General features: G+C 40.7%; 1 protein-coding gene across 2 annotated transcripts; it reads right to left on the bottom strand.

The window, feature by feature from the left end:
* Positions 1-3,221: 3,221 nt before the first annotated feature.
* On the bottom strand, positions 3,222-13,290 carry prdm2a (PR domain containing 2, with ZNF domain a). 2 transcript variants are annotated; one of them, XM_080764744.1, is made up of 4 exons: positions 13,221-13,290; positions 11,081-11,146; positions 5,946-10,371; positions 3,222-5,057 (listed from the first exon to the last, which is right to left on the bottom strand). In XM_080764744.1, exons 3-4 carry the CDS (start codon positions 10,307-10,309, stop codon positions 4,979-4,981), a joined length of 4,443 nt encoding a protein of 1,480 aa, XP_080620870.1. In that variant the 5' UTR covers positions 10,310-10,371; positions 11,081-11,146; positions 13,221-13,290; the 3' UTR covers positions 3,222-4,978. The 2 variants fall into 2 exon arrangements, with proteins under 2 accessions (XP_080620870.1, XP_080620871.1); XM_080764745.1 differs by having other exon boundaries at positions 5,951-10,371.
* Between the last annotated feature and the right edge of the window lie 379 nt (positions 13,291-13,669).

Raw genomic sequence — 13,669 nt, 5'->3', positions numbered from 1 at the left:
CGGCTCTGAGGCGCGTGTCACAATTGAAGGCACAATTTTCCCGAGATACAGAAATTGTGGCACTCCATCTTTAAGTAAAAGTATCAATACCCTATTGTAGAAATAGTCTGTTAGACTGTTACAAGTAACACTAATATTGGCATCAAAATGTACTTAGGAAAAGTAAAAGTACCCAGTCATTATGCAGAAGGTCCCCATTTCACAAGTTTTCAAATGTATAAAATGTATACAATTGCTTTGAAAATAATCTACAAGCTCACAGTCACAATGAGCTCGGTAGATCGGCTATTTTCAAAATGCCAACATATATATTAGTCAGGGAATATTAACAGAACAATGTCCAGTCTGGGAATAAATTCATACCAATACATTTCTTCACCAATGTGTTTGTAAAGGTGTCTAGCAACACATTTCACACATATGGAATAAACTTCCACTGCACCTTAGACAGGCAGCCTCTGTAGACATTTTTAAAACACAGCTCAAGACCCACTTTTTTACCCTTGCTTTTGGCTGAGTTTGTGTCTCCCTGCTGACAGTTAATGTTTTTCATGTTAATGTAATGTTTTCTTTTGAATGTTATTTTACGCTATTATAGATTTTTGCTTGGATTTTAATGCCGTTTTATCTTTTTGCTTTTCTTTATTTGTTCTGTAAAGCACTTTGCGCTGCATTTTTATGTCATGAAAGGTACACTATAAAGTTTATTATGATTATTATTATTATTAGATTATTATATTGAAATTCAGTTTCCCTTGGAGAATTTGTGACAGCTTCTGAAAGTTGGGGTGTACCATTAACAACCTATGCAGGCAACATTTACACATTTTCATCCTGCTTAAGTAGCACAGGTCAAACTAGGCGGGTTTCATGATTCTGAACCCATTGCAAGCATTTATTTTTCATGAAGAAAAACACTCTTTTGGCTAAAAGCAGCCATAGCCACTTTTCCAAATGTGATGACCATCACAGTGACATTTGTGATGACATGAGTAAATGTACTGAAATGGTCAATTTATATAGCGCCTTTATGCAAGGCGCTTTACAGAGATTGTGCATGCCTAAAGGAAACCATGCAAGGCACCAACCTGCACATCGGGAGCAATTAGGGGTTCAGACAGAGTCTTGCTCAAGGACACTTTGACACCAACTCTGGGGGAGCCCAGGTTTGAACTGGGAACCTTGCGCTTCCAATACGGTCACTCTACCCCTGAGCCACTGCCCGGTTAGTTACTTTCCACCGCATTCATGAGCATCTTGCATGTTATGACCATTGGCTATGACATGGTTACAGCCATGACTGGAAGGATGGGAGGGGAATTGCAGTGATATGTCACAGTGACAGGAGGAATGCATGGCATAGCTAGCGCTGAAAATGATGATGCTGAAGAAGCAACTTGCATTGTCCCGTGGTGGTTTTCCTGTGATTGCCAGTAGCAAATCATAAATGCTGCATGCTGTCCGACATTCCAATTAAATCCATGCTCCAGCCCATATATAGTCTGTTGAGGAACATTTAAATTTACAGCCAAAATTGCCTTTCCCATTCCAATATGTAACTGAAGGTACTCAATCTGCTGACCTAGCCTATGAGCCTATCACATGTGCCTGGGGTTCAAAATAATGTTTTCACTATCTGGCTGTGAAGGACATAGGCTATATTTGATATCAAACACAATAGGCCTAACTGTTCTTGTATTGGAAGGCCCTCAGAATTAAATTAAAATTGATTTTACAATATAAATTGGGGTCCCAGAGATAGAATGCCATTAAATGGGGGTCCACTCCATTGTCTAATGCATGCAAACTTGGGGTCCTTGAAATTAAAATGGTTGAGAATCGTAAAAAATCTTCTCTTATGGGGGTCCAAAAACGTTGAGAACCCCTGTTGTAGTGTATGCACTGTCTATGCAATTTCACGTTGGTGGTAGGCACACACAGCTGTAATCAAATTGAAATTGACAGCTGATTGACAGTCAGCTGAATTTCAGATTAATCTCTGACCTAGCTATGTTGAAACTAAGTAGCCTAGGCTAATATGCCCTCTGACAATGGAGCTGTTCGAAAACAACAGACAAAAATTAAATGTGTTTTATAGCAGACTTTCAAAGCCTTTAAAACGTTAAAGTTAAGTGCCATGGTTAGCATTTTAGCAGGCTAGACAGGCTACAACTGCACACAAACTCCATGTAATGCAAACGCAGGCAATTTTCACGTTATAATTGCCTGAAATACATTTCCACTCTAGAATTTCAGACTATAACTCGACTCACCGTAGACCTGTGTTGGAGGGACACAGGTGGCGTCGCTGTGTCAAGTGAAAAATATAAGCCTCCGCCGCCTCCTAGCCAACTTAAGAATCAAATCAAATGCCTCAATGCCAGGCCAGGCCACAAACAATGTTTTTTACGCAGTGCTGCCTTCTGCACCCAAGGTTAATTTGAGTTATAAACCAAAACTTTAACTCACCTCTTCTTCTTGGCGCTGAAGACAAGAACAAGCTGGTCGGTCGGTCGAATTGGTCCAGACCGAGTCCTGTCTCCTGACATGGTTGTAGGTAGAGTTACTCCAGCTGGAGGAAATTAGTAATTTCTTTAAAGTCAAAGTGTCTATTTTATTTGGAATTTTAACATATATTTGGCATTGTATTTTTAGTGTTTATGCATGTGTATCCTTGTTAGTTTATTTTACCCCGCTTAATTAATTATGTTTAAATTCAGCGGGTCCTCTCTTTGATCTGAGGTAGGCTACTATAGGTAGTCAAGGTGTGACGCAGATCCAAAACTCAGACTCCAACCGTTGTTGCTGGCTGCTTGACCTCTCAACTCAACACTTGATTGTTTCTTTCTAAACTCTCGGGACATCATGACACGACACATTAAACCCCCAGGCCCCAACTATTGAAAGGATGAATGCTCTACGAACAGCCGCCCTAAAATATTTTATTTTTGCAATTATTCTAGAAATGCATTTATTTAATCTTCGGTTCTACTGTAGTTAGTTTGGAAAGTCTGCCACCTACTGGACAACAAGTGTACTTTCAGCCTAAAAAAATATAGGCCTATCACAGGCCTGTTAAAAGAATTGATGTGTAAGTTACTACATTTATATAATTAATAATATACTATAATACACTGTATTTTATATATATATATACACCAATAGGCTACACAAAAAGTTGAAAACCCTCCATTTGATTTAACATTCTCCATTTATTTTGAACACTCGCTTGAAAAAATATTAGTGCAAATCATACACAGAAGAACCGTTCAGATATATGATTTTAAATTAATAAATATACATGACTGTTTTTACACTTTGAGATGCTACAAGCACTTTTCACAGTTAAATAACGTTCTCCCAAACTACCTTTGTGGTCGATCTGGATAAATGAAAAATTGGGAGGAAATGGCAAAAAGGAAAAATACATTGAACTTTTCGAATAAACAGTATTTGTTTTAGCAGATATAGAATACTGCTTGGATTTACAACCCACACATTGATTTACCTTAACACAATTAAATAATCATAAATAATTCAGTTTACCCTGTTCAGCTTAACCATGGATCTTACAATCCAAGTTGTGTGCCAAGATTTTATACAGATACACTTCATCACATTAACCCATAGAAATGAGTGACAACTTCCCACTTTTCAATACAAGGCTCCTACATTGACCAACTGTGTTTTCCCCATTCCATAATTTGTACATATACATGTTAATTACTAAAAGAGAAAAGTGGTGATTTTTGCACTGCAAAAGCAATTTCAAGTGCATGTACCAGGTATTTGACTGAGCTGAGATGACAGTGTACTAAACACCTTTGACCTTCCAGCTCTCACTTTTTTGTAATCTGAGAAAAGAACAAACACTTAGCCTACACAAAGTAATTTACTTCAAATGTGACAAAAAGTCAATTTCACTCACAATCCCGTTGGAAGCAAGCAGCTAAACTTTTAAAATTTCTCCAGTTTTCTTCATTTCTAGAGGGTGGAGGGGACATGTGCTTAAAACTGAGTATTAATCAGTTGTTTGGGATTACAGTGCAAATGCACTAAAATATTTCTTTCCATCCTCACATTCTTGCTACAGTATGTAATTCCATACATACTTTTACAGCACTATTCTTGAGAATTTCCCATTATAGGAAATAATTGCCAACCAAATTATATGTACACAATATTGAATTGCTGAGGCTCTAGTATCCATTTTATCACATTATTATTCACATCGTTGAAAATACCAACTTTTTACCCTAAATATAGTAAATAGTGCACAGTTTCCAAACAGTCAATTCAACAGATAGCGTATTATGTTTCACTGGAAAATACGGTACTAGCTTGGCTTATACGGTACAGCACGTTTGTTGTATTTTCAGGTTACCTGCAGTCTTGCAATACCAGAAGTTTCCCTACACTTCATGTCACACCTTCCATTTGTCATGTATTTTGCTTATTGTCATCAGGACTAACAGCCACCACATCACATTTAAGGCCTAATATGTTTTTCTAAAGTTAATCAGTCATACATTGTGTGTATTTACAGAGGAGAAGGTGAGCTATAGCTGTACTACAAGCTGATAGCATGCAATTACAGAAACAAAACAAAAAAAGGCCGCAGACAACAGTTAACGCGTGCATTTGCATGCCTGAAAAATGATTGCCACCTGTAGTGCTCTCAAGATAACCTATACCAATTAGCACTAAATAGAACAGTCTCACGGTTCGGTTTACCATTCTGTACATTCTGTGACAGGTAATCACAGATAATTCATCAAAGTGCACATTGGAGCCATTACCAGAACATTTATGAAATGAGTGAGGAATCTATAAAACAGTATGCTACTACAAAATAACCAAATGATTGGTTAATTTCAGTCAGTCGCATCCACTCATTGCAGCAAAGTCTCATTTCATTCATCCACAATTCAAGTTCTACTGTACAGTATGTGGTGTTGTGTGACAATACAATCAACCGTTATTCTCCCTTTACGTCTGCAGGGCTTCCTCCAACTTCCATTACTGGAAATAGAGGAGACGCTTCACACAACAGGGTCCTGAAAAGAGCAAAGTGCATACATGAGGAACAAGGAAAAGGAAGAAACCTCTGTGACCAAACATGGGTAACACACATGCCCAAAGTACATGCATGGAATAAAGCAAAAATAAAATTAATCTCAAGATTGAAAATGTAATCAGGGTATTATTATTCTAAACCAGTGGTCCTATATGATGGAGGTGGTAACCAAATGGACCCTTCTAGATCTTTAACTCGAGTGTAAAATGTTACACTCAAGAGTGAAATAATTGTTAAACATCTCTCTATTACTTAATTTACAAGAAGTCTACACAATTAGATCATTTAGAATAATTATTATTTTGATCGTTTGCCTTTTATCTCCCCTATGGTGCCACATCAATACAGCATGGAATTGTGGACAAAATCGCCTAAAGTTTTGGGTCTAAGAGGCTAAATGTCATCAAATGGTGGTCCGTGGCCCAAATGCAGAATAAATAATGGGCCTTGATATGAAAAGCGTTGAAAACCACTGTTAACCTATTGTTGCTGCTATTCCACACAACAGCCGACCAGTTGAAGAAATCACAGATTTGAGGCATTAACCTCTCTGCTTTTGACATTTCTGAGACCATTCATGTTTCCGGAAGATGCTTCTAAGCTTGTATTCTATTGCTAGTTTGATCACTTAGTTCAAATACTCTTTCGTGTTAAGATAACTAATGACCGAAAATAGCCAACCTACAAGCTCACAACACGTCGTACTCCAACGTCTTGTGAGCTTGTAGATCTGATATTTTCGGTGCACAGCATGCTTTCACAGAAGACACGCTGGTTTCTATGGAATCCAAATGACTGAAATCAGTTGTGGCGACTGAGAACTTTAATCCATATACATCAAATCAATCATATTTTATTTCATGCTTACAATACCTGCCCCTGCCTTGGAGGTTGCTGATTATTCAGTTTTTCTTTGACTGTAGCTAGGGCACTCTGCTGCAGGCTGCTTGGGATGGCCTCATTTGCTCCTTGGCAGCTCTGGATTGGAGACAGGTCTTCTGGCTTGCTCCCATGTGGTTTCACGATGCTGATTTTAATGGGGGCTTCTTTCACTCCATGCTGCACTCTCCTATACTGGCGCATTGACGGGTTAAATGTCCGACCAACGGGAAGTTCAACGAGCGTGGGCGTCTCCTGTTGTGGTTGAGCACTCTCTTTTATGACAATTTTACTTTTCTTGTTGGAAAGGACCACTTGCACCGGCAGGACAGCTGACCGTTTAGCAGAATTAGAAGCCTGGACTCTGGTTTTCTGGTCCTGGGCTGAGGTTTGTCGTTTCTCTTCCAGGTGAGTAACCCCTCTATGCCGGTGGCCATTGTTTTCCTTTGTGACAGAGACTCTTTCCTCATTTCTTTTCTTAACTTCTTTAGGTTTCTTGGGGCAGACAGCCATATGTTTGGTTCTGCTGCGAAGCATCGTGAACTCCCGAGTGCAATGTAGGCAACCAAAGGTCTCCTGCTCAGCGGTGGCTTTGTTCGAAGAAGAGACAGACTTGATTCTCTGCGACATGGCCCTTTGGGCTAACTTTTTCTTCCTTTTGTTAAGTGTGCTGAGTCTCATCTTTACTGGTGGACCTTGATTAGCTTTGGACCCGTTTGCCTCGCTGCTTCTGTGGGAACCATTTACAGCATTCGTAGCATTCGTAGTGGACAACACTCCATTTTGTGCCTTTGCAAAGTGACGAAGTGGGATGGGATTCTTCTTGGGCGTATATCGCTTTTTATCACTCGCGTTAGCACATGCGAGAATGTGTTTGTGCAGCTCTGGCATGTTATCAAAGCTTTTGCCACATTTAGTACAGCGGATAGCTGTGCTGAAGGTTTGAGGGATGTTGTGAGTGGTGAAGTTTGTAGCTGAGGCCGCAGAGACAGCAGGTGATCTATTGTGATAAGGAAATGGAGGTGGCTTAAAGCTAGGATAGTGCTGGTTGATGCCGAGACGAACATCGGGTCCTTTGAGGTCGACTCCATCAGAGGCCATAATTTTAATAGTCGTAAAGAGTTCTTCACCATGATGATCTACGTCTTCCTTTTTAATATCTTTCTTGGACACTTTTGAGGGGGAGGTTGTTGGAGTCTCTGTGCTGACTTTTGCTGAGTGGTTGAAATTCTGAGGCCGTAACTTGCCCTTTTCCTCTTCAGTATGAGTACATTGCTGGCCAGGGTGCAGTTCATCCTGATGATGTTTCATGTTGCAAAGGTAGACAAACTCTTTTGTGCACGCACTGCAAACATAAGCCTTGCCGACACCGTGGAGAGTTGAGCGATGCTCAAGCAAAGAAGCAGGCTTACGAAAGAGCAGCAGACAGAACTCACATTTGTACGACCAGTCATCTGCATGGTCACTTACATGATGTCCTAATGCTTTCATTGAATGGAAAAGCTTATTGCAGACGTTGCAAACAAAATTCTTGGTGAAAGTCTGAGGCTCTGCTTCATTAAGCGTGTCATCCGATTCACCCACCTCAGCTACTTCAGAGGGAGGTGACATTTCAGTGTCAGAAATAGAAATGTCAATGGGAGGGCAAGTGTCAGAAGGTTCCTCTTTTGGTGTTGGCTGCTCTTGCATTGGCTGCTCTTCTTGCGTTGGGTGCTCTTCGTGCTTTGGGTGCTCATCTGGAGTTGGGTGCTCATCTAGAGTTGGGTGCTCATCTAGAGTTGGCAGCTCATCTGGAGTTGCCAGCTCATCTGGAGTTGGGTGCTCTTCTTCTGGAGTAGGCTGCTCTTCTGCAGCAATGGTTGGTTCTTCTGAGCCTTGATCTGATTCTCCCGATGTAGAACTATCCGGTGTAACTGAATTGTTTGCGAGTGTTACTGACTCTGTGACACTTGAAGATACAACAATATTGGGGTCTACCATCTCAGGGGTAGGCAACGATACTATCTGTTGCTGTTCTATGTGATTTATAACCATCTGAGTGGGTTCTGGAGGCTCTACAGTATTTTCTTGGAAAGTAATTGCAGTGGGGACAACATTCCCTGGTGCCTCTAGTGCTATTGTGCACTCAAACAAAACAGTGTTGCTAGTAATATTGTACGAGTTAATAAGGGGGTCATTTAAAGATACAGTAGATGAGAATGGCACTTCTGACCCAATCGAAGATTCAATCATAGGTGCATTGAGAGCAATCTGATCAGTGAGATACACGTGACCAGGTAGATTTAGAGCTGGGTCAAGAGGTTGGGAGAGCGCAATAAGGTTTGCAGCATTTGCAGCAGTGAATGCAGTGGTCAAGTCTGATGCTGAAGGATTTAATGTATTTTCTGTGCAGATTATCAAAGGTTCAGAAGATATATTTGGAGCCAAAACCTGGATAGCTTGATTTGAGGGGTTGGAAATGGGAGATGGCTGAGCCAGAACTGTAATTAATGAGGGAGCAGTTTGCAGCATTGAGAGTGAGACTGGTGAAGCTAGTGCTATAGTGCATGATGGGGCAGGCTGCAAGGCAACTGGAGTAAGAGCAGGTGACGACAGAGCGAGGGACGTGGAGGAGGGTAAAGTGAGTCCATAAACAAGTCCTTGTGTAACAGATTCTGTTGGGGTTGCCATATCGGAACCTGCAACTATGGCAAAGTCTGACAATGAAGCGTTCTCTGGATTCCCAAACACGCATACATTTTGCTCTCCAACATCTGCGTTCGCATACTCATTCATCAACACCTTCTCCAGCATGCAGGTGTTTGGTTTCTTTTTTCTGAATAGAGCAGGATGTGTAACTAAACTCAAAGGGTCCTCTGTGCTCTTTCTTTGCAAGCTCAAGTCCAGCACGGTCTCAGCTAGAGCGACATCACCATTTCTTTTGACTGCATTAGAGAGATCCAATGGTTGTTGGTTACATGAATTCCCACCAATTACTGGTGGCCAACTATCTGGCAAGACATCAGTCATTTCTGTCTCTTCTATCAGTGGATTTAAGCCCTCATTCTCATCAGATATATTTTGTGCCGGTGAGCTGTGCGGGATCTCTATCTGCACTGTGTCAACAGCATTAGACTCTCCTGTGTCTGGGATTGTGTTTTCCACATTCAATGTTAGGCTTTGTTGTGGAGATCTTGGTGGGGACGCAGTCCTTCTCTTAAACCTCCCTGTTCCTGCAGATAGGACAGAAAGTGCAAGCGGTGAACAAAGCTTCTGGCCGTCTGTAATGAGCGCAAACGTAGGATTAAGGCCCTCTTGCTTCTCCAGGAGCTGTTTCAGCTTAGGAGACAGGAATACAGTTCTCTCTTTCTGCATGGCTGTAGATTCAACAGTCTGAGGAAGTAGGTTTTCTATTAAAGAAGACACAAGCGATGTTGACGAGGAGGATGAAGGCACAACCACTTCCGATTCCAGTTCGGTTTTGATTTGTGGCAACAGAGGTGGGGTTGCCGTTCTCCTCTTAGCTACTAGTTGGCCTTCCACTGCCTCTACATTCAGAGCTTGGCTGATCTGGGCAGGATCTAGGATGAGAGTATCCAGCCCAACCAAAGTGGCTGTGCCAGAGTTTGTCTCAACAACCTCACAGCTGGTGACTGTGCTTGTTGACACTATCTTTCCATCTATGTAAAAGCTGAGGTTCTCTGAGATATTGCTAGAGATATCCAGCATATATTGTTCTGCTTGTATTCCTTCGTTCAAATACACAGCTACAGGTGTTGTATTGTCAATGAACTGTGTTTCCTGCTGTGATATTAAACTGGATAAGCTCTGAGGAATTTCCTCATGTGGCACGCAGTCCTTTTCACCTCTAAACCGCTGAGGATGCTCATGGATCCTACGCTCATGTCTGCGTTTGTTAGTATGTGTACTGAAAACCTTTTCACAGTACTTGCAAGCATGACCACCCTCTACTTCTGAATTACTGTCTAGCACGACAATCTGGCTTCCACTAGTCAAAATGGAGGCACCAGAGCTACTGGGGAATGAACTAGGATCTACAACCACAGTTTCTGTTGAATATTGTGGTGACAAAGACCCAGGCCAAGCATTTACATTTTCCTCTGGTATGTGACCAAACTTTAAACTATAGGACTGGTTACTATAGTTTTCAGAGGCGTGGATGTGCATGTGGCGTTCTAATCCTTGTTTGCTGGCAAAATGTCTCTCACAGTGCTGGCAAGGAAATGAATTTGACCCTAAATCATCTAAATCCTCGTGGCGATCAGGTGTGAATGGTTCAGACAAGTCCATGTCTTCTTCATCATCCTCTTCATCTCCAAATCCAGAAATATATAATTGTGGAGAATCCTCCATCTTGAATTTCTCGCTGTCCCCGAGTGGAGTATCGTGATTCAGCAACAGGTACCGTTTCAAACCTAGTGAAACAGAAACAGTAAGGCCATGTCATTTAGCAGCAAGCCACAAATAAATACAAGGAAGAAAAAAGCTAATACAGACCTGTCACATTTCCAACAGTGCTTCATTGAATTCTTTCTAATGTAATTTTGGTTTAAAAAAAAAACCTTTTCTGAGAATGACATTGCATTGCATTCATCCTTAGTGTTGTTTGACAATCTACAGGCTGTACCCGAGCCTTGTATTCAGATTTTTTATTTTCATTCATTAAAATTAATATCTAAGTATACAGTCAGATGCTTAGAGTATAAATATAATAGAGACCCTGAGAGGAAACCCTGAGGCGAAAAATACATAGTGCCGAATCTGGTATTGCAGCTCGAGCCAGCATAATGCATTGCACAAGTTCACGTATGGGCCCATAACACTAGCCTGGATCCAGCCCAAAGACTCCGCCCAGCCCAGCTACAGTCTGATAATCAGGCTACCATAACACGTGAACGTGATGTTTGTTGTTTCATACGTGAACGCGCGCAATGATAGTCAACAGCCCAGCACGTTCACGTCTGGCCCATAAGCAATCCCAGAATGCACTGTTTCCAATCCGGAAGAACGCCTCATGCGCTGGGTGAGCAACTCAATGCAAGTGGATGAGTTGAGAAATCCGGTGACTTCTCTATTAATATACAGTATACTCTGTCTCTAAGGTCAGATGTCATTGTGTCTTACCATTTTCAGGGTCAATGCAGCGTTGGGGGGGGCATGTTGTTTTGAAGGATGACCTCAGGCTTCAAGCTGCAGGGAGAGATTATACCATTACAAATATGTGATTAGTGGAAGAACTTGATGTGACATGAGCAGACACTAGGTTGTAAATCAATCAATTGTAAATCAACAATCAAGCACAGTTATATTACAGCACCAAAATTGTATAATACAATAGGAAAAAGAAAAAGTGCCAATAAATGTAATAAAAGCAACAATAACAATAGGGCTTAGTGTTTAGCCAAAGTTTCGTGTCTGCCTGTTGATGACAACCAAGACAAACCCACACCAACCCTAAAAGATGTTTTTCTACACTTCTACAAATATATCAGCAACGTTGTCCTGATGAATATGTTTTGTTACTTAAGTTATCTCTATACTTGGTCCGCTCCTTTTTACCCTCTACACCAAATCTATTAGCCGAAAATAGTTTTGTTTGATCATGAGTTCCACATTTCACAGTGCAGAATCTCCTCCTATACCATCTATGTTCAGTTGTTCAGCCTAAGCACTGTCCCCCTGTGTCTCTAAAACATTCAGAGTGAATTAGCTATATAAAGTCTGTAATTGTTCATAACAAATTTATTCAACATAGCAAATGTTTTATTATTTTATAAACACTATTATTCTCTAGATTATTGATTGACCCATTGAAGCTCCATGTATGTGCTGAATAAACAATGAGTCAGTCCAGTAGTCATTCTGTGCAGGTAACAAAACATTGCATGGATTAACAGTAATAGATACAATATAGAATACAAAACTATATTTAAATAAATACTTCAACCAACATGAAGAAAACTTAAATTTAGATGAATTACCAATTATTTACTGACGGATACGGATATATTCTGATGATGAAATTTCACCCACCAGTGTCACTATTTCATAATCATTACAAAATGGCACTATGGCAGGCCCAAATGCGAAACTTGTCACTTTAACCTGATATTCAACTGACACTATTAGAGAATCAAATGATAAATTGGCATGAAAAGTAGGCCTGATGTTTCTTTCTCCAGCAGTAGCTTTGTATTCAAAAGTCAAAAGATATATGCTGCACTGTTAGTCCATTACTAGCCTGCCCTATTACAGCTTGTTGTCATGTCATGTAAACAAAGCCTCGCGGCTCAAGACTTTAAGGACGTCAGTGATAAGTAGATATTGTGAAGCTGATCGAGTCAAGTCATATTGCATCAGTGCCACACTGGCCCAAGCAATATTTGATTTATCCACACCAACATCTGCATGGGGGCATGTACCCTGTAAATATGTAGATGTAAAAAAAATATATATTATAATTGATCTCTCTTCCACCTTGCCACCCCCTTCTTCTTCTGATCTTCCCTTTCTCTTATGGAAATGCCAAAAACGATGGAGCTTGCAGGGAAAAAAAACGAATTCCACCCACTGTTTAACAAGACACCTGTAAACCTGTGTGATGATGTGACAATAAAGTTGATTGTTCTGATTTGTAGGAAACTACGTTTCATCGTGTCAACCAATATGGCCATACAGGATCTACTCTACATTTCTCAACTAACCACTGTGACTGCAGATGTGCTAGTTAGTATAGTTATATAATATTATATTAACATGCAAGACAGAAATAGATAGATACATGATTAAACTTAACTTTTAACCACTAAAAATAAGTTCCGGATTCCTTCCGATTGCAGCTTGAATACTGAGAATTTGACTGTACACATTGCCCCCCCTCTCCTGTCCTTGCACCATTGCTAGCTTGTCACAGTGCACGTCGTCACCTCGAGCTGAGCTCGTCCACTGAAAGGTCACTTGGCTGCCCTAATCCACACCCCACGATGTTCTAAATATAAACGTCAACAACACTGTCTGCAACCAAACCAAACGGCCGCTGTGCACTATTCCCGCACGCTATTTGACCGACGACGTGGTACATATAAACTGTTATCGCACAGTAGCATAGAGTGCTAGCTGAAATGCTAACATAGCCTCCCCCTTTAAATCGACTACCTGCCTGGTGGGGAAAGGAGGGTTCGCCGCAATTAAGATGCCAACGTCACAAGCACTTTGACAGCATCATTCATGCACTGGTTTCAGTGTTTATCATTTATGTACGTACTTTAGTGTGGAGTCTATAAATGACGTTCAGAAGGCTCCTCTTCTCTTGCACAGGTTGTTGTTGTTGCACTGCTGCAGCTGTGTGTATGTGTTCTTTGGCTTCTCTTCCCGTAGTTCTCTTTTCCGACGCGTTGATTGGCCAGCATGTGTGCGAGACCATTTCTGGGCCAATCAGCAACATGTTTGTTGAGAAAGGTGGTTGGGGGGGGGCTGAGAAATACTTCAGAGCAGAAGTCAGAAGAATATATTATATATAAGTCTATGAGAAGAAGAAAATACATCTTAGAAAATAGAAAAAATACATCTTTATTTTTAATAATAATAATAAATAGCAGATATATTGCAGATATATACACAAATCAGCTAGTTCGCAAAAGATTATAGCTGATTATTGAATTGTCGCCTTGTTGGTAGTATTTGTGCAAGGATTTTCATGGATTTTAAAAGATG

This window comes from Protomyctophum bolini, assembly GCF_963924005.1.
Source record: "Protomyctophum bolini genome assembly, chromosome: 5".
Lineage (NCBI taxonomy): Eukaryota > Metazoa > Chordata > Actinopteri > Myctophiformes > Myctophidae > Protomyctophum > Protomyctophum bolini.
This window is presented reverse-complemented; position numbering and strand designations above follow the sequence as displayed.